Here is a 25558-nt window from a genome sequence, read left to right on the forward strand (position 1 = left end):
CAAGGGACATCGGTTTACCTTGCCAAAGCTAAAAGTTGGGCTAACGATTGGCTACTGTGCTTTATTCAGATTTCTTGCCAATGGAAGCTAGGTGAGGTTAGGGCTAATAACAGTTATTTCAGTGTCATGGCACGTAATTCAAGGTTTTTTGACTCTGGGAAGAATTCCTCCTGTTCTCCCAAAAGGATGCATTATCACCGAAGGGAGGATAAGGATGGTGCAACTCTGCAGTTGTGCCAGGTTCGAAGAAGGTGAGCTTGAACTTTTTGGACTTTGCACATTTGCAATTTCACATTACATTTACCCAGATAGTTAACTATAAGGAGTTTTGTTACACTACAGCTTCTCTGTGCCAGTGTCCTAGTCTCCCTTGGCACTGGAAATTCAAACACAAACATGGAAAAATGTAGTTTGAATGCCAACTGCAGATTATTATGCTCTTCATGCAGTGCTTTACCTGCTTAGTTTGCATGTGAAAGCTAAGCTGATACTTTTCAATTCTAAAATAGATTCATAATAGGTTTAATTTCCTTCACAAACTAAACTTGAATGATGTAGTTAATTTGAGGTCATAGCTTAAAAACATAATTTAGACATCTTGTGACTTTAACTTTATTCCATTCAAGTAGATTTTAGTTCCTTTTTATGCTTTACTGAGCCCACCCCTTCCCTGCCCACTGAATTTTCTGCTTGTTCCACAATTAGAAACTAGTGCTGAAAATGCACATACATGATTTATATATCTTAGATTTGGATAAAAGTGAAATACCTTAATCATGGACAAGGCTGAGATCAGAATATTATTATGCATAGGATTTGTTTATTATTAAAATTATGAAAGTTGTATTTTATCATTTATTGATCTTCAGTAATGCATTTTATTCCGGTGTTATGACTACAATTATAAAATAGACTGCTTTAAGTAAAAATCTGGAGTGATGACTGTAGTCTGCAATATCAATCTACTCTCAAGTCCCTCTTGTCCAACTAGAGTGACGCATGATCCATGTTACAAGGCAGTACAAAAGGGTCAGAGATGGTCACGAAAGGAGTGGGGGCTGGTGAGGCAATGAGTAAGCTGAATCGTGGGATATGTGCCATTCAAAGCCTTAAAGTTTGCAGTGAAGATATTGAAATTAAAATTAAGGCCTATGGCAATGCAGCAGTAGTGTGGGTGGGCACAGTGGTGTTCATTGGAGCAGTCATATCTCAATAGAGTTGAAGGGTGGATTAAGGTTTTGAGATCACAGCCAATATTTTTGTGTTAAAGAAACTATTGTTAACTGGATTTGATGAAGAACCAAGCTGAGATTTTTTTTGTATCTTTTTGCCAAACCTGACGTAATCTGTGTGAATAACAGTTGTTGCAGTTTGAAGGTATTGAAAGAGGCATTTTTTTTTACATTCCCTCATCAAACGGGGTAATGTATGAGAACTCGGTGATGGTACTTGGAATTGCAATGTAGTTCTGAAGTTGATAGAATGCACTTGCAAGAGTAAAGAGGTGATGTTGGATCATGAATGAACAGAAGCCCACATAAGTGACAAGCAAGTTTGAATCCTGGAGACAGCACAGAAAAGGGCTTTATGGCCCACAGAGTGCACTGACCACCAACCATCCACTTAGATTAATCCTACATTCCCATCAACTTCCCTGATTCTATCCTTCACTTCTTCACTTCACTTAGACACAAGGGCCAATTTATAAAGGCCAATTAACTGACCAACCTGCATGTCTTTGGGATGTGGGTGGAAACCAGAGCATCTGGAGAAGACCCATAAGGCCACAGGAGGAACGTGTAAATTCCACACAGATAGCACCTGAGTTCAGGATTGAAGAGGGGTCTCTGGTACTGGGAGGTAGTGGCTCCCCTAGCTCCCACTGTTAATGTTGAATTGAAATCCCCAAGGATGTGATATAGGTAATAACATCACATAAGATGGGAGTGATTTTTTTAAAGGAGCCACTGAGGGAGCATTAAATTGTGATTTTTTTTTTGAGTGAAATGTCTGTTAGACTTGGAGTGGGAGTGGAGCCAAAGAAATGGGACAACTATTGAAGGTGCCATCCAGAGAAGAGTGTCATACTGGCTCTGGAGGATCCTTAAATTCTGATAAATTATTACAAAAGCAGTAGGGAATAAGAATGTTTCTCTATTCATTATGCCATGAATGGGCCAGCACCATTAATGCCATTAGACATATTGCGATGCACAGAATGGATACCATATTTAATTATAAAAATGTGGCTAAACTTCAGAAAAAAGTAGTATTATGTGAAGTATTTTGTGATGTGATGATTGTAATTGCAAGTTCTTTCCTTCATTGCCAGAAGATGGTGTGAAATTTGCCTTTTTATCTCTTTGCACCACTGATCTTCCAATTCCATTCAAGTGACGAGGAGCATGTCTGTATTAGATCAAGGTTGCAAAGGAGAGATTGCTTTGATATAGAGTGCTCTGTTGTATGAATGAAGTGTGCTTTTAATCCATTGTTGAAAAGCATGCTTGTAATCCTGCAGTAGGAATTCCTGTCTGTGATTTTTGTATCACTGCTCTTTGCCGTTTATGAACTTAACAAACTGCTTCCACCAGATATACCACACTAGAAGCAAAATATCAATTGCACCATAAATTGTGTGTGTAAAATAGAGTTCAACAACTCATTGGCAGTAATTCAGTTCCTGGATTATGCCAGTTTTATAAACTTCACATGTGTGGTTTAACATTGTCAAAATGGCAGGATTGAATTATTGCTTAGTAATTTGCTGAACATTCCTTGGCCTAAACTAAGTGTAAGCTCTATCAAACATATGATGTTCAGACAGTTAGAATTAATTTTTCTCTTTGTCATCTTTCAAACATTTTGGTATGGTTCAGTGAACTTGGTTCAAATTTGCTGTATTAAATTCTCTTCAGCCTGAATATCACTGAGTGTGATTATTAGATAGACACTCATTGAGTTCCCCTCAATCTGACTACAATTTTGACAGGGGTTAGCTGGTTTAAACAAATACTTTAATGCCTCTTAAAATAAGGGAATTTAATAGAGAGCATCTTTAAATGTTGGTTTGGCCACTAACAGCAATTTCTATTCTGTTATTTTAAGTCTGAACTTCTAGGGTGTATTTCCATGCTTAGTTCCATCCCCTTCTGGTTATTTCTTATGGTTCCTCCTTTTTGCTAATTTGTTCTTGAGGCATGCCACAGGCCACCAATATTTGATGCTTGGTTTCTCTGAGCGTAATGATCCAACCATGGAGCTTGGTGCTGGGGATGGGTGTAGGAGATCTCATCAAGGACACTTGAGAGGCAATTGAGTTTTCACAACCATTGAATATCTTAATTTTTAGATGCCGGCCCACACACATTTTCCAATTCTCTGAATTTATATTTGCACTTTTCTGAGATGATACTGAGTTAGCTGGTGGAGTACCTTGACTACTAAGCCATTATGTTCTGTTTTCCTTTCTCCTTGCATTCCCTTCTCATCACCAACCCACTCTTGAGAATTTAGCAGAACAGATGCAGGCTGAGCCAGGTCAACTGAAACAATCTGTTCCGCTGATACGAAAAGCCCATTTCTGACCTGATTTATACTTGGTCATGGAATTGCAGGAACAATGTTTTCTTCCGAACCATTTCACCTGTATCCTGAATGAATGTGAATTATGTGTTCCTGATTTCACTGTTCCTTTACCATCCATTCACTATCACAATGTTTGTCACACGGTCCTAATTCTGTCCTTGTGCACTGTGGTGTGACAGCTAGTAACCTGTTGTAAAGGCGTTTACTATATTGTTCCACATTGCTTTGCAGCCAACAGTAAGGCACACCTTCTGCGCCATTTTCCTACACTCTAGCTCTTGCTGTTTATCTCTCCCAGGGCCACTATGGAATCATCCTTGTCCTTTCCACCCCTCCAACCTCCAATTTAATCAGAGATCCTCTGCCATTTCTGCCACTACCTAACAAGGATCTTCACTAACTCTCCTGGTATTCTCAAAGCTCCATTCTCTCTGCTGTGCCTTGCTCTCTTCCCCTTTCTGTGCCAGCGTGAGAAATACAACACCTACCCCTTTGAGCATCTCCTATCCCACCATTCAGCAGAAACATCCATTTTACAACCACTCCCACTACCCATAATGTGGTCTGCGAACATTGAGGGAGAGAGAGCTTTATGGAGTATTTTGATTTGTCTTCTAATGTGACCCTGAGGTTCCTGCCTATTTAATTTTCCAGCCCACTCTTATGTCTGGAATTATGCATGAATCTTAGGATGGTGAAGTACAACTTCAGCTTTTTCAGTTTTGTGCTATGCAGTCTGGACTCTTGTCAGTTCTACTCATTTCAGATGAGGATGACTTTTGTCCCATTTAGTGTTTCTACTATTTTCTTTCCTTATTTCGGAATTCCTACATTGGTATTTTGCGCTTTTGTCATTGTGAGCAAGTGGAGTAGTATACTCTGACTCAGCTGGTATTTTTTTTAATGTCCTCTGTTTCAGTTTTCAAAAAAAAATGAGTCAGTTGTCTAAGGCAATAACTGAGTGGCTTTGTGAAGGAAAAGGATTCCACTTTGGTCCCTGTTGTGTGCTAAATTAACTGTTATGAAATTGATGATTAGGGAGCAACAATTGACCTAGTGCTCCAGACTTGAGGAAAAAGTAGATCGAAGTCCTGCTTTGGGTTGCTGACCACTGATCCCAAATCGAAGTGCGAATGTGGATGCTGAGTAAAATTAGGCTCTTGGGCCTGATATGTTTCAATCAAATGACCAATTCGTCCTCATTGTCTAGGCCTGTGTGATGAACCATGTAATAAATTTTGAAAATTAACAGAAGTAACTTTGATGCACTGGTATTGCTAAACCAACTTTGTTTTGATGCACTGGCAAAGTGCCACAGGATTGCTCTGTCAATTTAGCTTGAGCTTGACTTTTCTACTGATATAAGCCTATTTTGATAGAAGGATGATTGTTCTTTTTAAATCTGGTATTGCAGTTCACTTTTGGGGATGGTTGCTCAACATGATTCATGAGAACTGAAGACTTGGAAGCTGTATGTTTTTTGTGAAATCCTATAAAACTCCTGCAGTTAAGTTTGTCCTGTTAAGAGTGGAAGTTTTTCTGCCGTCATGTAATACCTTTCCAATTCACATTTGAATTTCCCTTATGTAAAAACTTTTAACTTTTTCACCCATTAAAATCTTATTTGTAGTGAGCCGAAAAGTATGTTTAAGCTTATGGTGACTTATTGCATAAATAATGGAGTACAAGATATAGTTTGACACATGAGATGGGCCCCAGGGCTGTGAATGTTTAAACAGATGGCCGCAGCAGCAGCAAGCTTTTTAAGAAGTAGAATAGAATCAGTTCCTGAGTAAATTCAGCCATTAGAATCTAACATCTTGTGAAATTCCATCACCCCCCCCACAAGAATTAATTTCATACAGTTGACAGAAATCTAAATTTTAAATGCATGTTGAAACTTGACTGTAATACTTTGGCTGTTAGTTAATACAATTTTAAACTGGTAAATTACTGTCAAATGCATTGCCTAAATGTGTGCTGGGTTGTTCATTGCATTTTAATCTGACTCATGGAATTTTTATTAGGTTCAGTCTTTTTGGCATTTTCTTCAAGGGCTGGTTGTGCTGCTTATTCTTAAGTGTATGGAATTTGGACACTCAGTAACTATTCAGATTTAGCGTGCTAACTATCAGATTTTCCCCAGTGTTTGGATCCAACTAATATTAAAAAGCTTGTAGTAGAGTTGCTAATATGTGAGAATGTATCGATCCAAGGCTAGTGTGTCTTGGCAATTTAAGGAATTTGTCAAGCCTTTCAATGATAAATAGCAACATCCTTTTCTCTATAGTTTGTATGAGTGTAAAGTAAAAATAACTGCTCCTTTTGTAGTTACATGCTATGAAAGTCCTAAACCCCCCGTTTTTTTTATGCCTGCTCTCCAATGCATCAGGTAACGGTCTCCCTAGAATTAACTTATGTGTATATCATCAGATGTACTCGTCTATTTTTTTGGAAAAATAGAAATCTTATTTTAAATGCATGCAAGTCAAACCTGGTTTCCTTTGCATATTTTGTTTCTCCATTGAAGCAAACATATCTACTTTTATTGTAGGTCAGTTTGACTTGGTTAATAGCAAATGTTTTGGTTATGGCTCCACTTAGCTTCTTGGGTCAAAAATATAGGTTGATGCATTGCATTATAAGGCAACAGTAAGCACTGTTGAAGTACTGTTTTTCAGTTTGAACATTTAAACCAAACCTTCATGTATACTTGCCATCATTTTGTTTGTTGAATATTGCTCTGCTTGCCTCTATACAACTATCTCATGTTGGGGCAAGTTCCAGCAACCCCCCAGAATGTCACCATGCACCATGCATGGTGAATGTTAGTACTTGATTTGACTGTAGAATGGGTAAGGCCAACTGATGTCCCCTTGCATTTAAACTGTCAGTTACCTTAGCCCTGGAACTCTTGTGTTAGTTCCACTACTGCTGGCTTTGCCTTTTTCTTTAAAAAAAAGTATTGCACTCTGAAATCTATTGCACAGGTTGGTAATAAAGCTCGGGACCTTCATGTATAGGGCTTGGTACTATATCACATTGCACAAGTAGGGAACTAGGTTTAGGGATAAAAATTAGAGACCAATATAACCAATTTGAACTTGACTGGATCCATAGTACAGGCCATCCCTGGGTTACAAACACCTAACTTATGGACACCTGTACATACAAATGAACTCCCATTACGTTGTTAAATTCAAACGTCTGATGTATGTACATTTCTATGAATGGCTGAACTAGTTTCCTCTCCCTTTACTTTTAGTCATTGTTTCTTTTAATCAATCTTGTGTGCTTTAGATGCCATTCATTACAATACCGTGGAGGTATGATTACCATATCGAGTGTTTTTTTTCTTGTGTGTATTTTCCGACTTGGGGACAAAACCAACTTGTGTCTGTAAAAACAGAACCCACAACCTGACCTGACGATTGCTGTAAGTAGCACAATCTCAAACAGACTTTTGATGTGTTTGAGAATGAGATGCCAAAAATCGATCAAGAACAGAGGACACAAACAGTAATACAAAGCAAATCATTCTAGCCTCAGTAGAATATTGGCTGGGCCAGCACAGCCTGAACTGACCTTAAATTTTTTTAATCAGACTAAACATTTAGACCCAACATGCACCTGACACACACAGCTGGGTTGTACCAGGCTTGGTATCCATGCTCTGCACATGGGCATCCAAAGCTAACGTTGGGAATCTTTGAGGGCAGTTTGATGGTGTTGTGACACCTTCAGTTCTACGTAAGAAATTTTTAGTGTTGAAATGCCTGCTGAATAAATTTCTGTGGCCATCACAATGGGAAACTGCAATGAAATCACACCAACAAGCTTTCTTGTGTTGTAGTGGAAGCTCATGGGATCACAACAGGGTTAGCTTTCAAATGATCATGGTGAGACTTCAGTACTAAAATACTCAACAAAGCAAGATATTGGCTTGTGTTTAATCAAAGTACTTGAAATGACCACACAAGAAATGTGTCGATAGAGAGTTTAACAAGTAATCTCCAGACGTTACCAGACTCATGTAATCCTATTGGGAAGAATCTCCATCTCTGTTCTTAAATTGAATATCTTATTTTGGGGTAAAGGCAGTGGTGGCCAGGCTCTATTTAGTCCCCATCTGTGGATAACTTGAAAGTGAGTATTCACTGGGTTCCTCCTGCAAGCAGACAACTTTGCTCAGGATGATGTTCAGCTGCTTGAATGTTGCCACTACATTCATTGAGGAGATTGTGAGCATCCTCTCATGTATCACAGATTTTGGGATGATTATCAGTTGGTAAAACTGTGAATGCTGTTGTCAAGTTGTTGCGGAGACTGCAATGAATCGACCACCATTTGACGAGTGTTGGTGAAAATTCCTTTTCCAGTTTACTGGGCAGAAGTGAATAAGACTGAAAACTTGAACCTACTGGAAACAATTAACACTGTCCATCTGATGTGTCTTTTATTCTGTTTTGTAGCAGTTATTTTGCAATTCCTCAGTTTGCCAAGCCATTTCAGAGGCTGTGAAATATTGAAGCCATATATTGTGGGATTGTGCTCTTTCATTCTGTAATAGGTTGTGATTTGCAGGACATAAATTGCATCTCATAATTATGTTCTCTGAATTGTTGGAAATTGGATTGCTGACTACTTTTGAGTAATGATGGGTATAATTTGGCATTAGGAAATGCATTTACTTGAGGAATATAGCTCACATGGGTTTATTTTTCTTAGTCGGCCATTTCCTGGCAGAAATACCATTTTTTTTTGTGACTAGTTCCTTTTTTTTCCATTTTAGGGCTAGAATTTAAAGAAAATATACATTACCCAGGTCTTTGAGTTGATGGGGATGTTCCGATTAAGAGTGATTTGAGAAATGTCTTGTTTTGTTTGCTAACAAGTTGGCAAGAGTTGTGGGAGCAAGGCTTATGATCTCTGCTTTGTAAGTGAGGTTTTGACCCCCACTAAATTGATCCATATTGAAATTGGAGACATTAAAAATGTTGAAAAAAGCATAGAATTGTGTGTCCACTGAATGTAGTGAGCGATATGACCCACTGCAGATCCAGAAAATAGAGAAACAAAGGACTGCAGTTGCTGGAGCTGATGTGGGTGCTGATGGATCCAGAAATTGTTTTGAAAATGTTGTTGCAAAAGCATTGTTGCAGATCTGGTAAAATATTAATTTCTTTAGATACTGACGCTTGTCTGGTATTGCAATAGCTGAACAGAGTTTTGCCTCTGGATGCTTTCATTGGCTTATGCAAGTAGTCATTGAAGACTACTACTGCAGCATTTGTTCTAAAAGAACACCTGGTCCCTAATTGTAGGATTTCTGCTTGGTGTTGAGGTCACTTGAGTTGGGCAAAAAAAGACACCAGTGAACTGCATAGTCACCTGATAATATTTTAAAATATGCGAGTTGAATCAGCATTGGTAACTGATACTTTTTGTATTTGGCACAAACATTTGCTGATGCTATACTGTAATTACGTACAAAGTACTTCCCCAACTCTTGTAAGTCTGTTTTGACAAGAAATGACATATGGGTGTAGTGGAATATTACTGGTAAATAGAAGAGAAATTTATTGGATCTAGTTCCTTTTTGAAATGTGAATTCTGGTTATGCTCCCTTTTGAGGGGTGTCAGCACATCTGTGGTTTCATTGTCCATGTGAACCCTTTCAGTACAAGGAAGTATATAGTCAGATCTAGTGATAGCCACATACTCTGTCTTTTGCCTTAACCTCCCTTCTCCCTACTTCCAACAGTTGGATTTGTTTCATAAACATACTATCTGCCTAATCACCATTTGTTCAATACACAGTACTTTATATAATTAACTGATCATTGCTGTTCTGTCCTGTCTGTAGAAATGTGGATGGTAATCAACCTCTGGTCAGTGGTAAAGTTGGTGGCTTACTAATTTTGAGTATCCAATTCTTCTTCATTAGGTTATTTTCCGAAATGCTAAATATACAGCAATTGATATTCCATTCCAATCTATACAAGTAATCTTTGATTGCGTGCATCATTGCAAAAACCAAAACAAAGCCTTTTGTAGCAGTAAGGACTCTGAATAGGTTTTTAAATGTACGGATGGTAACAGTAAAGAGCTAATACTCAAAAAAAAAACAACTGAATAACTATTTGCTGTATAAAAGGAAAAGGTAAAACTATATTGAATCTTTAATGTGACATATCAGTAGAAAATTACATGGCTTTTAATAGTATTGAAAAATACTAATACAAATGGGTACCAGCCCTTGTTCTGAATATTTGCTGTTTATGGAGAAACAAATCTGAAATATTTCAGTCATCCTTTGTCTGAGGCAAAGTGGTGTAGACAAGTACAAATCACAAGGCTTAGCAATTGGCAAGCAATGTTTCAAAATGCAACTGCAAAGTTTTTTTAATTAAACTTTCTTGGCTTTTATGATCAATGTGGCTGCTGTTTTTGGCGTTGTTTACTTGTACAGTTTAAAAAATGATAGGGAAATTGGCCAATTGGAGCAGAATATGTACCACTGTGCCAATCTGAACTTAATACAAGGTATTTACATAAAATGTGCTTTTTAATCTATTTTATGTAGTGGAACATCTCCCTTGGCATGTCTGAATGCTATGCTTCACACTAATTCTCGTGCAGATGATGGAATGTTTTACAGACTTCCAGGGCGGATGGGTCTTTATACGTTGAAGGTAAGAACTATTGTTCCATTTTGTTGCCGTAACTATAGGGATTTCCAAGTTTGCAGGTTGTAAGTAGCACAGGCGGATACTGTGGTTCTTTGGCCCCTGTAAAACACAAATAATCACACATTCCCTTTAATTTGAACTTGTCCATGTTTGCAATTTTTCTCATTTGAGTCTAAGGCACCAGAGTTCAGAACCCCATTCTAGAGCTCCAGCCTCTTAGTTAGTGGGAGAAACCAGCAAGGAAGATAGAACTGAGTTAATTGGATTTGAAAGACTGAATTATTGGGATCAAGTGCCACATGCAACCCACAGGCTTGCATTTAGACATCTCTGCTCCAGTGATTTGTACATTGTAATACATGTCAAGTCACACTTTGAGTGCTATCATCATAATTTGAAGGGTACAGTTGTGTTATGGAAGTAATTTCAGGATAAAGTTCCTTTTCTCTTTTTTTGTTCTGCACAAAAATGTGCTTTAATAATGAACTTTTTTTACTCCTTCCCCTCCCATTCCCCCTGGTGAACTGAAGGGTCTAGTCTTAGGTATGTCTTATAATCTGGTTAGTGAGCATTGACCCTTCTGTATGATTATTACAATCAATATCATTTTTAAATTGTGTGCTTTTTGCATCAGGATTTTGGCCTTGAAGATATAGCTAGCATGAGAGGGTGCATATAATGTAGCCATGAGGATTTATGGATTATGATCCACTTGAGTTCTTGTTGACCAATATATTTTTACTTTAATTGATACCTGCCTTCTACCATAGTGTGGAGTTAAACTGTGTCCGCAATAAGTCTTTGAAAGTGGATGTTTCTTACAGAACTTAATCTCCACAGTATCTCTGTGTCAAAATACAGTGTAGCGGCAAAATTATGGGGAGCTGCAGAAAGCAGATATTTTTGCTTGCTTTTAACAGGTTGCAAGACTCCATTTTGAGACAAATATAGTGCTTGCATGCACACTGCTCTCTGCTGTAATTATTTGTAATTAGTTTTCATAGCTTCCCCTCTAATGGAAGTTCTAAACATAAAACAAACTTGTGCCATCCCTAAATATAAATTGAATATTTTTTGCACATTTTTCTTGTTTAACTACTATCTGTTAGCAAGCATTTGTTTGATTTATGACATTTGCTATGCTGTGGCCAGAGTCCACTATACTAAATTGATTGAGACAGGTATGGATAAAAGGCCTGAAGAGCTCATGCTTTGATGTCCAATGAAGTGCACTGAATCTTATTCTTAAAATCCTGATTTAACATGTGACTGATAGTTGTCTGTATTAGCATAAGTGGAAGTGTTCTGGGCAGCAATCTTGATTGATGGCTACACAAGCTGAATTTGCTGATGTGGTTATTTGCTAAATCTTTGTTTTTGTGGTTGAAATTTGGGGATGGATTTGTATTGCTATATCTTTGGCTTTGCTGTAGTCTTTTAAAAAGAGTCATTTAATAGAAGTGGAGGTCCAAGACTCGATACACCCAAGTTGAAGAGGAGAAATTATTCAAAGCCTTGACTTTAAAACCCTGAATGAAATATTGAATGGAATACTATGGCTTTGTCCCAGGACAAATAGAGGAAGAAACATAGCAAAAATGTCTTGATTTGAGTACACAGCAAAAGTATGTGCAGTTGGTATTAGCTGAGGAAGGGAAATGTGCTGGTCTTCGTATTGGCAACAGGGAAAGATGATGGTGTGAATGATAGGAATGCTGGAAATCAAGAATGAGAGGGGATGATTCGGGTGGTATATGGAGTTTATTAGTATGAAACAGGTGCTGGAAAAAGCCTTCCTGCATGTGCATTTTGGTAGAGTAATATTCATTATGGGCAAAGTGTGGGGGGGAGGGGGGTGGAGAGGGGTGGAAGGACTTGGTTGGAGACGAGTTCTGATTGAGGTGATGTGGGTCAAAGTACTGAAACCTGACATAAGGTTGGAACCATCTTGTTTAAAAAGCAGTACTGTTACTTGGATTTATTAGAGACTCGCAGAGAAACATTGGGTGAAAAAAATTTGAAGAAGCCATTCTTCCTTTAAGTGTGATGTACCAAGATGTTATAATGCCTGAACAGATTGGAAGTTGATTGAGGTTTTCCAACTAACTTGGAATAAAATTAGTGTCAAAATAGTAGATGGGACAGTTTGATGAATGGAATGTATGGTTGATGTAAAGGAGGCAGAGACTGGAGAGAATATATTTTAATGAAATGCTTGATTTGAAAAAATATGGTGACAAGTTGCTTTAATGTGTTAGACATGAAAAGAATTCATAAAATGTAAGGTAATGACTGGTGATTCAGCTATGTTTTGAAGGACTGTTTCAGTGCATGATTTTAAATAGCAAGGTAGATGTATAATAGCCCAATGCTGTAGCCATACTTAGCACAGGTCTGTAATGGATGGAGTATTTTGGGTGAGAACCCATTTGATCTGATCAGTGGTCTCAATCTTCGACTGCAACTTTGAAAGGACAGCTTTCTGGATAGCTGTTGTTCCATCAGGTTGAAGATCCATGCTGCATGGGATGTTGCCATTGTTGATTGTGACAACTAATTTTCTTTGGTTCCTTCAATTTAGGAATTATCTATCACTTGATCACTTGCAAGTAATCTAGATGAGATGAACAGTCACAATTTATGTCTGAAATTGGCAAGTGCTCAGTGCATTATTAATGTGGGTTGAAAACACAAGTTGGTTTTCATCAATGTGGGAAACAACAGGCCACATTGTTCTCCCTCCCTGTCAGTTGTGCCTCCCTCAGTGAATTGGTCATTTCTGGATTCTGATGTGAAAATTGATCAATTTTTTCTATGTTAATTAACATTATCAGGCACACATCTTGTCCTTGGAGAGGCAGAATGAAGCCTTGTATTACATGTCTTTTTTTTCCTGCTGAAGCATCTTGTTCTGAGATCACTATAATGCCAATAAAAAAAAATTATACAAGACCAACAAGTATACTCCGGTTTCTTTTCAGATCATCTAAATCTTTTGCCTCTTACTAGTGAGTTGACTCTCTGGTTTAGTTGTCCTGTGCCTTCTCTGCTTCACTTCCAAATGCTTATTTTTGGGTTATTTTTGCAGTGGAATGATGTTAGTCATTTTGTGGTAGTGGTGAACTATTAGAATGCAATATCTTTTAATCTGGCAAGTGGAGTTTAATGTGGGGAAGTGAGGTAAAAGAAATCAAAAGGTAGATGAATATCTAAGTGGAAAAAGATTGCAAGTGAGTGAAGTACAGAGGGATCCAGGTGTTTGAGTGCATAAATCATAAAAAGCAAGCAGGAGGTTCAAGGTAGTTGAAAAGGCAAGTGATATTTTAGCCTTCATTGCAAAGGGGGTTAGAATTTTAAGATAAGGAGGTTTTGCAATTGGGTAAGGTATTGGTGAATACAACATACAGTTTTGGTTCCCTTACCTTTTCTTAAAAAAAAACTAGTAACATTGGATGAGTGGATTGTCACACCAAGAAAGACTAAATAGCTTGGACCTGTATTCCTTGGAGTTTAGAGGAATGAGGACTGACTTTATTCAAACATAAAAGATCCCAAGGGGGCTTGACACAGTAGATGTTGGGATGTTTTCAGCAGTGGAAGAGTCTCAAACAAGGGGATGAAACTACAAGCTAAGGGGCCAGTCATTTAAAACTGGGGTACAGAGAACTTTTTTCCACACTGGATGGTGAATCTCTGGAATTCTCTGCATCAGTTGGTGGTAGAAGCTGGATCACTGGAGGTATTTGAAGTGGAGGTGGTTAAATATTTGGTAGATGGAGGAATAGGTGTGGGGGGCAGAATGGAGAAATGGCACAAAAGAGGAGTTGAGGTTGTTAGTGATCAACCATGATATTAAATGATGAGATGGGCTTGAAGGGCCTTGTGACCTACTACTCCTCCTATTTTCTTGTGTTCTTGTGTATTTCACTTTCATCCAAATTGCTGTATGCCACAACATAATTTTGAATTCTTTTGCATAAAAAATCATATTTAATGCTCCACATTGGATCAGATGTATCATAAACTTCAGTTGAGCCATTCCACAAGTAAGGCGGGCAATGGTAAGTAAGGTAATTGAATATTTATAACGTGTAGAAAGTTGTGTTTATGTGACGAAGAATTAAAATTAACTAGCAAGAATGAAGTCACTAATGGAATTGCAAAGCTCTGATCATATTAAACATTGAGTTTTCCTCCAGTATTTCTGACATAAAGCAGTCTCTGACAAATTCTCCATGAGACAGTTATCCATAGTATATTTCGTATCTTTGTAATCTACCTTGTAAGAGAAAATGTAGTGAAATTACCAATAAGATGAAAGTGGCTACAAATATAAAATAAGTTCACTGTACTTGCATTGCCATTTATTGGATGTGGATTAGTCAGTGGTTCCATTACAGCTTTATTTCTCATAATCCAGAAGAAAAGTACCATAGAGGTTGTACTACTGGACCAGTAACAGGAATGATGAGCTTATATCCTGCATGACAAGTTGGGAAATTGCACTCAATAAACCTAGTAATTTGTGAGTTGGTGCCAGAAAATGGCCTCAAAAGCTGCTACGTTGTTTTATGCACATAAATGATTCAAGGATACCCTTTGGGCAAAGGAATGTGGTATTAGTATCTGGTGCGCCATCTGCATGATTTTAATATCGTTGTCTGATTGACCCTTTATGCCTTAAAGGAAGCTTGAAATGGGGAATGAATAATAGCTTGCTACTCTCATACTGACTTGATAAATTTCTTAAATTTCTTTCATATTAATTATACAAGTTTAATGCTTTCAACTTGAACCTTCTAATAATGACTTCACATCCTCCTGTTTACAGATATCCTCTTTTTCTCTTCCCTTGCACTGACTTGTAATTTTCTTGCCTGTTTTCTCTCAAGTTGGCATTCATCTGGTAATGTCATTTCAGCATGAAAGTATGAATACAGCCTTAATCTTGCCAGTCAGTGGGCACAGAGATTTGAAACTGAGGTAGTGCATGAATTGTCAGTCTCTTGCACCTTAAACTGTTTCCAGTAATTATTTTGCTCAGGAGCTTGGATTTTCTACTTAAACCTTGGAATTGTTTTGCAAATTTAATACAATGTCCACTTTTAGCCTCCATGATGAAGCAGCTAACTTAATTTGCCTCAGTAAAAGTACTTAACTCTGTTCTTCACTTTTAACACATTATTTGGGATGATGGAAGCAACCATCTCTTGTCTGTAATTTCCCCTTAATGTTCTGTCTACTAATCACCTGAGAGCCAATGCATTTCCCATCCAGAAAAACTGATTAGATTAAGAAACCCTTCAATAATGTCCTGGCGTCCAATGGAATTGCTTCTGCTCCCCCAAAAAAAGTGAGCATTTGGTGGACGCGTTTTGCCTGCCGTCTAATGTAAAGTTAGTTACTGGGAAACATGGGAGAAATGAGGGTGTGAATTTTGTATCTGTTTCTACTGAGGGCAGAGATGGTGCAAATTCCTTTTTTGTCTGTGACCATGCCTTCTGGTATGATTTGCATTGGGGAAAATATTGGTGATGGGGCAGACATCTAATACACTGAAGTTGCAGAGCAGGAAGAATGTGGTACCAGTCACTGTCAATGTTAAATTGACAATATTGCTGCTATTTTTGGATCTCAATGTTCCAAGTAACTTTCTTGATCTTGTGCAGCTGAATGCTCATTCAGCAACATGAAGAATCTTCACTAGAGTGAGTTAAGGAAATTGCTTGCAGGTTAGCTGTTAATTGATTTTTCCTGTTAGTACAATTCTACAATGACTTGGTACTTCAGTGTTCTTCAGTAGAAGTCTGTAGGGAGTAGTGTGACAGGTGATAATGGACTCTTTGACATTGAGGCTTCTGCATAAACATTGCTCCTAGATGTGAATACATTAATGGCCATTCTTCTTGTAAAGCGGCTCAAGAAGAGTCGAGAGCATGCAGAGAGAAATAACCTGGGGATGGGAGAGGTGGGCGGGTGCTGGTGTGGTGTGGGGAAGGAGTTCAAGCAAAGGTAGGATCTATCCTTCCTGATTCTGAGTGAGAAACAGCATTGTTTGCACTTGAGTAAAGAATTCCTTACTGGAAATCTGCTGCAGTCATAATGTACCTTCACCTGGTGTTGGCTGACTTTAACTGGTGCCTAAAGGATCTCTGGCAAAGTGTGCAGTGATTCAGAAATGTTGTTAGCACTAGCTGTTTCCTTGCATTGCTATTAATGTTTGCATCAGAAGCGATGGGCAGTTAAATCCCGCTGCGTTATCCTGGCGTCTGGTTTTGAGTGGTATTGAACTGGGTCCCACATAGGCATTTTAGCCTGAAAGGAAATGCTAGACTTTTTCTTACAAAGGCCTGAAATTTACAACATTTTGACAATCAGCAAGTTCTTCATACAGTGAATAATTAGCACATGGAAAGTAGTTTTAAATACTGTAGTTGCTGCAGAAGTAGTTTGTTAGCTCTTGGCTGTTAATTTACATTGACATGAACAACTTGAATACTTACTCATGGGCTGTACCCTTTTTTTTGTTCTTGGTGTAAGAAATTGGTGGATGCAAATTGGTTGCATGATGGTTATTGTTATTTTAAACTAAGCTGTTAACTCCTTCCTCCTCCTCCTCCCTCCTCCCCCAAAGATTTTTTTGGGCTTTTCCCCTGCTTTCACAATGCCCCAGGAAATGCACAAATTGGCATTTGACTTGTGTTCGTGCCAGTTGAAAAAGAACTAGCCAGCCTAATTCACACCTATTGATACTTGGCGTTTAACCCTGCAGGTCACTGTTCTCCAAGTGCATATCCAAGTACTTTTGAAGGTGTTTGTCTGAATCATCCTTTCAGGCAGTAGGTTTAAAAACTCCACCCTCTGGGTAAAGAAGATTTTTCCTCATCACCCTTCAAAATCTACCATTTACTTCAAATTTGTCCTGGTTTTGATTGCTTGGCTAAGGGAAATTGATCTTGGCTAGCCTCAGTTTTATACCCCTCTGATGCTTCCCTTCAGCTTTCTCTGTTCCAAAGGGAAAAACCATCTGTCAGCGTAACCCATTTTTCCTTATGACTACCACTTTCCAGTTCTGGCAATGTTCTCACAAATCTGTTATGTATCCTTTCCAGAGCAGTTGCATCTTTCCAATAATGTGGTGACCAGATCTGTGGACATTAGTCAAGCTGTGGTCTAACTTGTGTTAGTTGTTACAGCATATTATATTCTTCAGTTTCTATAATAGAGGAAAGCATCCCATGTGCCTTTTTAACCATCTAATAAATCTGTCCTGTCTGCTGCATTTTGAGGATCTGTGTATGTAGGTTCCAAGGTGCCCCTGTTCCTCCACACATGTGGTATGCTTCCATTTATTGTGTATTCCATTGCATTGTTGCACCTCCCCAAATTCATTCATTTTCTCTTGATTGAATTTCATTTGATACTTTTCAGTTTGACCAGTGCATCTATATTCTGCAGTATGAAGCTTTCCTCCTTGCTATGAACCCCACAGATGGTTTTGTATTACCTGCGATCTTTATCATGGCCCATACACACTAATTTAACTCAGTAGATACTACAGACAGCAAGGGACTGGATACTGGGCTCTGTGCAGCCCCAGTGGAAACACCCTTTCAAGTGCAAATTCACTTGACAACAATTGCTTTTGCTTCCTGCCACTAAGCCAGTTTTGGATCCAGTTTGCCTTGGTCTTTATCTTTTTTGACCAGCCTGCATGTGGGAATCGTCAAAAGTATTGCTAAATATTATGAAGACTATATTAAAAGCATTACTCTTGTTACATTCTCAAAAAAAAGACATTTTTCAGATAAGCCTTCACTTAAATATCAATACCAAGTCATTAGTTAATCACTGCCTTTCTAAAGGAAGGTTCAAACTCTCCCAGAATTTAGTCCAGTGATTTGCTCACCTTATGATTATGCCTATTTCTCCATTCAGTTAGGTTGTGGCTTTTATCTTCAGTACCACTTCCCTGCACTGGGTCCATATCCTCTGATCTTCATCTTCAGAAATTATCACCATACTGAAGATGTGTATTAGGACAAGGATAGGCTATTCAGTTCCTGATTCCTGCTCCATTCAATAAGATTCTGGTTGAACTGATTTGAAACCTTATCTCTGCACCGCTGCTGACTCATGATAGTCTTTCATCCCCTTGCTTATCAAGAATCTCTCTCTGCCTTAAAAATATTCAAAGGCTCTGCTTACACAAGTCTTTGAAGAGCACATTTCCAAAGACTTGTGACCCAATGAGAGAAAATTATCCTCGTCTGTCTTAACTGAGCAATTTCTTAATTTTTAGCAGTGATCCGTAGTTCCAGATTCTCCCATAGGAGGGAACATTGTCATCCACTCTCAATATGCTCAATGGCTTGAGTGATTACCATCCCCTGAGTGAAGAAATTGCTCCTTCTCTTAGACCTGAGTGGCCTACCCCTTACACACCAGCCATGCTAAACATAACTGCATCTATTCTGTCAAACATTGCAAAAACAGAATTGCATTTCAGTGTGATGACGTCTTGTGCTTCTAAGCTCAAGAGTATAGTCCCAGATTGCTTTATCTGTTTTAGTATGAGAAAGCTATCAATCTGGTGAGTCTTTGTTCCGGTCTCTTGCAGAATATATCCTTCCCTTTGTGGGGAGACCAGACCTTTGCATAGTATTCTAGGTGGGTGGGGAGGCCAGACCTGTGCATGGTATTCTAGATACAAGTGTAGTAAGATATGTTCTCTTGTATTCAAACCCTCTTTAAATTAAAGGCCCATATGCTGTTTTGCTTCGTAATTGCTTGATGTACCTTTTGTATTAACTTTCAATGATATCTGTAGAAGGACACCCAGGTCCTTTTCAACATCAACATGTTTCAATCTCTCGCCATTTTAAGAAATACTTTGCCTCTTTTATTCTTTTCTATCAAAATTGATTACCTTGCATTTCTCCACATAAAATTCCATCTGCCATGTAGTCTGCTTATATGCCCTTGAAGTCCTCCTTCATCCTGCCTGCAACGTGTACTGGTACTCTGCTTTGTACCATCAGCTAACTTGGATAGATGACCCTTAATCGCCTCTTCTGAATCATTGATACAGGTTGTGAATAGTTGGGGCACCAGCACCAAGCATTGCAACTTCTCCAATCTGGAAGTGTCCTGTTTTCTGCTTGCTGATTGATCCACAATCCATGCTAGTATTTTGTACCCAATCCCATGTGGTCCAATTTTATTTAATGATCTCACGTGGCATCTTTTATTAAAGGCCTTCTGAAAGCCCAAATGTGCCTCCTTTCCATTCTGCTAGTTGCATCCTTAAAATAAACCCTAACGTATTTGTCAAACGTTTTTTTAAAATGCAGTTTGCCACTTAATAGTTTCAAGCATTTTTCTTCTGATGTTGGGCTAACCAATCTGTAGTTTTATTTTTTCTCTCCCTCCTTTTCTTGAATAGTACCATTAAATTTACTAGCTTCCAGTCTGTAGGAACTGTTTTAGTTTATGGAATTGTGCAAGATCATAATGAGTGTATCTATCATTTCCAGAGCTACCTCTTTTAAAACCTTGATGTGGGTCAATGGAACCTGAGGATTTATCAGCTTTCAGGTCCATTAATTACTCCAATACCTTTTTTAAACGTACTAATTTCTTTGGGCCCCTCATCCACTTTAATCCATTTATTTCCAGGAAGTTTTACCATGAGACGTAGGAGCAGAATTAGGCCATTTGACCCATTGAGTCTGCACTGCCATTTGATCATGGCTGATTTTATTTTTCCCTCTCAACCCCGTTCTCCTGCCTTCTCCCCGTCACCTTTGACATCCATACTAATCAAGAACCTGTCAACCTCCACTTTAAATATACCCAATGACTTGGCCTTCACAGCTGTCTGTGGCAATGAATTCCACAGATTCATCACCCTCTGGCTAAAGAAATTCCTCCTCATCTGATCTAAAGGGATACCTTTCTATTCTGAGTCTGTGCCCTCTGGTCCTAGACTCCCCCTCTACTAGAAACATCCTCTCCACGTCTGCTCTGTCCAGGGCTTTTAATATTTGGTAGGTTTCAATGAGATTTCCCCCCTCCCCCATCCTTCAAAACTCCAGCAAGTACAGGCCCAGAGCCATCAAACACTCCTCACATTAACCCTTTCATTCCTAGGATCATTCTCGTAAACCTCTTCTGGACCCTCTCCAATGCTCTCGCATCCTCCCTTAGATAAGGGGCCCAAAACTGCTCCAAATACTCCATATGTGGTCTGACCAATGCCTTAAAGCCTCAGCATTACATCCTTGCTTTTGTATTCTACTCCTTTCAAAATTAATGTTAACATTGCATTTGCCTTCCTTACTACTGACTCAACCTGCAAGTTAATCTTTAGGGGATCCAGCACTAGGACTCCCAAGTCCCTTTGCACCTCCTGATTTCTGAATTTGCTCCCTGTTTATAAAATAGTCTACACCTTTATTCCTTCTACCAAAGTGCATGACTGTACAGTTCCCTACAACACACAAAAAGTGCTGGAGGAACTCAGCAGGTCAGGCAGCATCTATGGAACAAAATAAACAGTCGGCATTTCAGATCAAGACACTTCATCAGGACTGAAAAGGAAGAGGGTATTGGTTTATTATTGTCACTTGTACTGAGGGACAGTGAAAAGCTTGTCTTACAAACCGATCATACAGGTCAATTCATTACACAGTGCAGTTACGTTGAGTTAGTACAGAGTGCATTGAGGTAGTACAGGTAAAAGCAATAACAGTACAAAGTGTCACAGCTACAGAGAAAGTGCAGTGCAATAAGGTGCAAGGTCACAACAAGGTAGATCGTGAGGTCAGAGTCCGTCTCATCGTATAAGGGAACCGTTCAACAGTCTTATCACAGTGGGGTAGAAGCTGTCCTTAAGTCTGGTGGTACGTGCCCTCAGGCATCTGTATCTCCTACCTGATGGAAGAAGAGAGAATGTCCCGGGTGGGGTCTTTGATTATGCTGGCTGCTTCACCAAGACGAGAGGTTGTCAGACCTGAGAGGTTGTCAACAAGAGGGCAGAAGCCAGAATAAGAAAGGAGGGGGAGGAGCACATGCAGGCAGGTGATGGGTGAATTCGAGAGGGAGGAGATGTAAGAATCTGAGAGGTGATATTTAGAAGAGGCAAAGGGCTGAAGAAGGGATACAGTAGGAGAGGGCAGTGGACCATGAAATAAAGGGAAGGAGGTGGGGAAGGGATGAGCAGGTCACAAGGGTGGGGGAATACAAAGGGGGGGGGGAGAGGAGGGAGAAAGAAGAGGGGAGGGGTCACCAGAAGTTAGAGAAATCGATGTTGAGGCCATCAGGTTGGAGACTACCAAGACAGAATGAGATGTTGTTCCTTCAACCTACGTCTGGCCTCAACATAGCAGTAGAGGAGGCCATGGTTAGACATGTCAGTATGGGAGTGGGATGTGGAATTGAAGTGGGTGGCCACCAGGAGGTCTTTGCTTTTGTGGCAGACGGAGCGAAGGTGCTTGATGAAGCAGTCACCCAATCTGCATCGGGTCTCGCCAATGTAGAGGCGAACACACCAGGAGCACCAGATGCAGTAAATGACACCCACAGATTCACAGGTGAAGTGCTGCCTCACCTGGAAGGACTGTCTAGGGCACTGAATGGAGGTGTGGGAGGTGGTATAGGGACAGGTGTAGCACTTAGTGCGGTTGCAGGGATAAGTGCCGGGAGGGTTATTTGTGGGGAGGGATGAGTGGACAAGGGAGTCACAGAGAGAGCGATCTGTACAGAAAGCAAGGAAGGGGAAGATATGCCTGATGGTGGGATCCTGTTGGAGGAAAAGTGCTGAGTTCCTCCAGCACTTTTATGTGTGTGTTGCTCCAGACTCCAGCATCTGTAGAATCTCTTGTGTCTGTGTGCATTTCCTTATGCTGTATTCCATTTGCCACTTCTTTACCCATTCTCCCAACCTGTCCAAGTCCTTCTGCAGACTCCCCGCTTCCTCAACACTACCTACCCCTCTCCACCTATCTTTGTGTCACCCACAAACTTGGCCACAAAGCCATCAATCCGTCATCCAGATCATTAATGTATAATGAGAAAAGTAGTGGACCCAACACTGACCCTGCGGAACAACACCAGTCACCGCAGCCAACCAACAAAAGTCCTCTTTATTCCCACTTTCTGCCTTCTGCCAATCTTCTATCCATGCTGGTACTTTTCCTATAATACCATGGGCTCCTATCTTGTTTAGCAGCCTCATGTGCGGCACCTTGTCAAAGATGTTCTGAAGATCCAAGTAAACAACATCCACTGACTCTCCTTCATCTATCCTGCTTGTTACTTCCTCAAAGAATTCCAACAAATTTGTCAGGCAAGATTTCCCCTTAAGGAAACCATGCTGACTTTGGCCTATTTTATCATGTGCTTCCAAGTACCCCAAAACCTCATCCTTAACAATGGACTCTAACATCTTACCAACCACTGAAGTCAGGCTAACTGGCCTATAATTTCCTGTCTTTTGCCTCCCTCTCTTCTTAAAGAGTGGATTGACATTTGTGACTTTCCAGTCTTCTGAAACCATTCCTGAATCTAGTGATTCTTTAAAGATCACTACTAATACTTCCACAATCTGTTCTGCTACCTCTTTCATATCCCTGGGGTGTAGTCCATCTGGTCCAGGTGACTTATCTACCTTCAGACCTTTCAGCTTCCCAAGCACCTTCTGCTTGGTAATAGTGACTACACTCATTTCTGACCCCTGACTCTCTCGAATTTCTGGCATGTTGCCACAGTGAAGACTGATGCAAAATATTTATTCAGTTTATCCACCATTTCTTTGTTCCCCATTACTACCTCTTCAGTTTAATTTTCCAACATTCTGATGTCCACTCTTGCCTCTTTTACTCTTTATAGATCTGAAAAAACTTTTGGTATCCTCTCCTATATTATTGGCTAGCTTACCTTCATATTTCATCTTTTCTCCCATTATTGTTTTTTTTAGTTGCCTTCTGTTGGGTTTTAAAAGCTTACCAATCCTCTAGCTTCCTAGCTTTTCAACCTTTTTAATTTCATACTATCTTTAACTTCAAGTTCATCATGGCTAGAACATTTTTCCTGTGTTTTGTTTTTGTACCTCGTTGAAAGGGATATATTTTTGCCACAAAAGATATCGATCGAAGCATATAGAATGTGGTTGATGTAATATAATGGGGTTCAATAAGAGCTTTTGACAAAGTCCTACATGTTATTCAAAAGGTTGATTCAAAAGGTTAGAGCCCATGGAATACAAGGCTAGGTGGCAAATTGGATTCAAAGTGGCTTGAGGACAGCAGGCAGATAATGTGGAGGGTTGTTTTTGTGATTGGAAGCATGAGACCAGTGGTGTACCACGAGGATTAGAACTAGCACCCTTAATGTTTTTCCAAATACATTAATGATTTGGATATGAATGTAGGAGGTATGAAAATGGCATGAAAATTGGTGCTGTTGATAATGAGAATAGTTTTGGATTACAGAATAATATTGTTCAGCTGGTAAGTTGGGTAGAGCAGTGGCAGATGGAATTTAATCTTGATAAGTGTGAGGGGATGCATTTTGGGAGGTCTAATGAGGGTTGGCCTCTGGGGAGTATCCAGGAACAGAGGGACCTAATTGTAAAAATCTGTAGATCTCTAGTAGAAGTGGCCGAACAGGTAGATGAGGTAGTGAAGAAGGCACATGGGATGCTGAGTTTTATTAGCCAGGGAATAGATTACAAGAGCATGGCAGCTGTGGTATAACTTTTTAAACTTTGGTTAGGCCACAGATGGTGTATTGTGTGCTGTTCAGGTCACCATTCAGGAAGGACATGATTGCACTGGAGAAAGTGCAGAGGAGATTTGTCAGCATGCTGCCTGGGATGGAGCATCTCAATTATGAGGTGAGACTGGATGAGGTGGGTTTGCTTTCCTTGGGGATGGGGCTGATCGGAGACCTGAGAAAGGTATTCAGAATTATGAATGGCGTAGATAGGGTGGACAGCGCAAAACCTTTCCCTGTAACAGATGTGTCTAAACCCAGAGGGTATTGGTTTAAACTGAGGAATAAGAAGATTAGAGGCAATTTGAGGAGGAGGTGGAGACAGGTACTTTCAAAGCATCTAAAAATTAACTGAACGAGCAGTTGAATTGCTGAGATTTAGAAGGCTATGGATCAGGTGCTGGTAGATGGAATTAGTATAGATGGGTATTTAATGGTTATCATGGACATGGTGGACCAAAAAGCATGTTTCTGTGCTCTCTGACTCTAAACCAGCAATAGTTAACATTTACTGTCATTGTTTTTAATATGGTTTTGCAATGTGCTGTAGCCAGCTCACACCTTGCACTTTTTGTAGTTTGCCTTGGTTAGATTTTAGATGAAAGTTCAATCAGTAACAATTTTTTTAAAATTCTATCATACTGTGATCACTGTTCCCTAAAGGTCCCTTAAGTGCCATATTATTAATCCTTTCTCATTGCAGTTAACAAGATTAAAAATTGCCTGTTTTCTCACCAGTTCTTCATGCTGATCTCGAATACCATCTCATAAACTCCATGATTCATCTTCCATACTATTGCTGCTAATTTTGTTTGATTTCTGTGTAAATTCATATCCACCCATGATTACTGTAGTACCCTCATCATCTGCACCTCTAATTGCCTGGTCATTTTCTGATGAGCTGAAGCTCCTCTGCTTTATTCACCTTAATAATTGCATTTAGATATTTGCCATTAAGCTCAGCGAAACACTATATTGTCAATTTTCCTACCTTTTGTTTGTTCTGACTTAAGGACTCTCATTAAATTTTCTTCCTTTCCAGCTCTGCTTTTTTTCTGAAGTTGTGCTCAGTATCCCATCACCTGATCAGCTGGGTAAGGCTCTGCCCAACATGCCAGCAAATTTCTCATTGAAAGATATTGGTCCTGGCCCTGTTGAGGTTTCAACCTGTCTGGCCTTCAGGGTCTGTACAATGCCTCAAGAATCTAAAGCCATTCCACTCTGCCATTTCTCCAGCCATGTGTTCAACAATGCTAACCTCCTATTTCTGTAGTTCCTGATGTGCAGCTTTGGGAGTTGTCTGGAGATGACTATCTTTTTAGTGCCTGCTCCTTGATCTCTTTCTTGACTCCTTTAAAAATCTGTTTCCAGATCCATTGTCCTATTTTCTACTTTTTCTGACTATCAACATGGACCAACCTCTGGCTGATTGTAGATCCCTCAAACGTTCTGCAGTGACTTGGTGGTTTCCCTGAGATCAGAGGCAGCATACGATCCTGCAA

The 25558-nt window shown here is 39.5% G+C and overlaps 1 protein-coding gene across 4 annotated transcripts in view; it reads left to right on the plus strand.

Moving 5' to 3' along the window:
- Positions 1-25558, plus strand: part of LOC127578701 (polycomb group protein ASXL1-like) — a 76522-nt gene that overhangs the window by 15739 nt on the left and 35225 nt on the right. For 2 of the 4 annotated variants that reach the window (XM_052031008.1, XM_052031013.1), the window contains one exon: positions 10175-10283. The exons of the other annotated variants lie outside the window; for them this stretch is intronic. In XM_052031008.1, coding sequence (XP_051886968.1) covers positions 10206-10283 — 78 coding nt within the window. In that variant the 5' untranslated portion in view covers positions 10175-10205. The remainder of the gene's footprint in view (positions 1-10174; positions 10284-25558) is intronic. 4 annotated transcript variants of the gene reach the window in all.

Source organism: Pristis pectinata, chromosome 16, assembly GCF_009764475.1.
Source record: "Pristis pectinata isolate sPriPec2 chromosome 16, sPriPec2.1.pri, whole genome shotgun sequence".
Lineage (NCBI taxonomy): Eukaryota > Metazoa > Chordata > Chondrichthyes > Rhinopristiformes > Pristidae > Pristis > Pristis pectinata.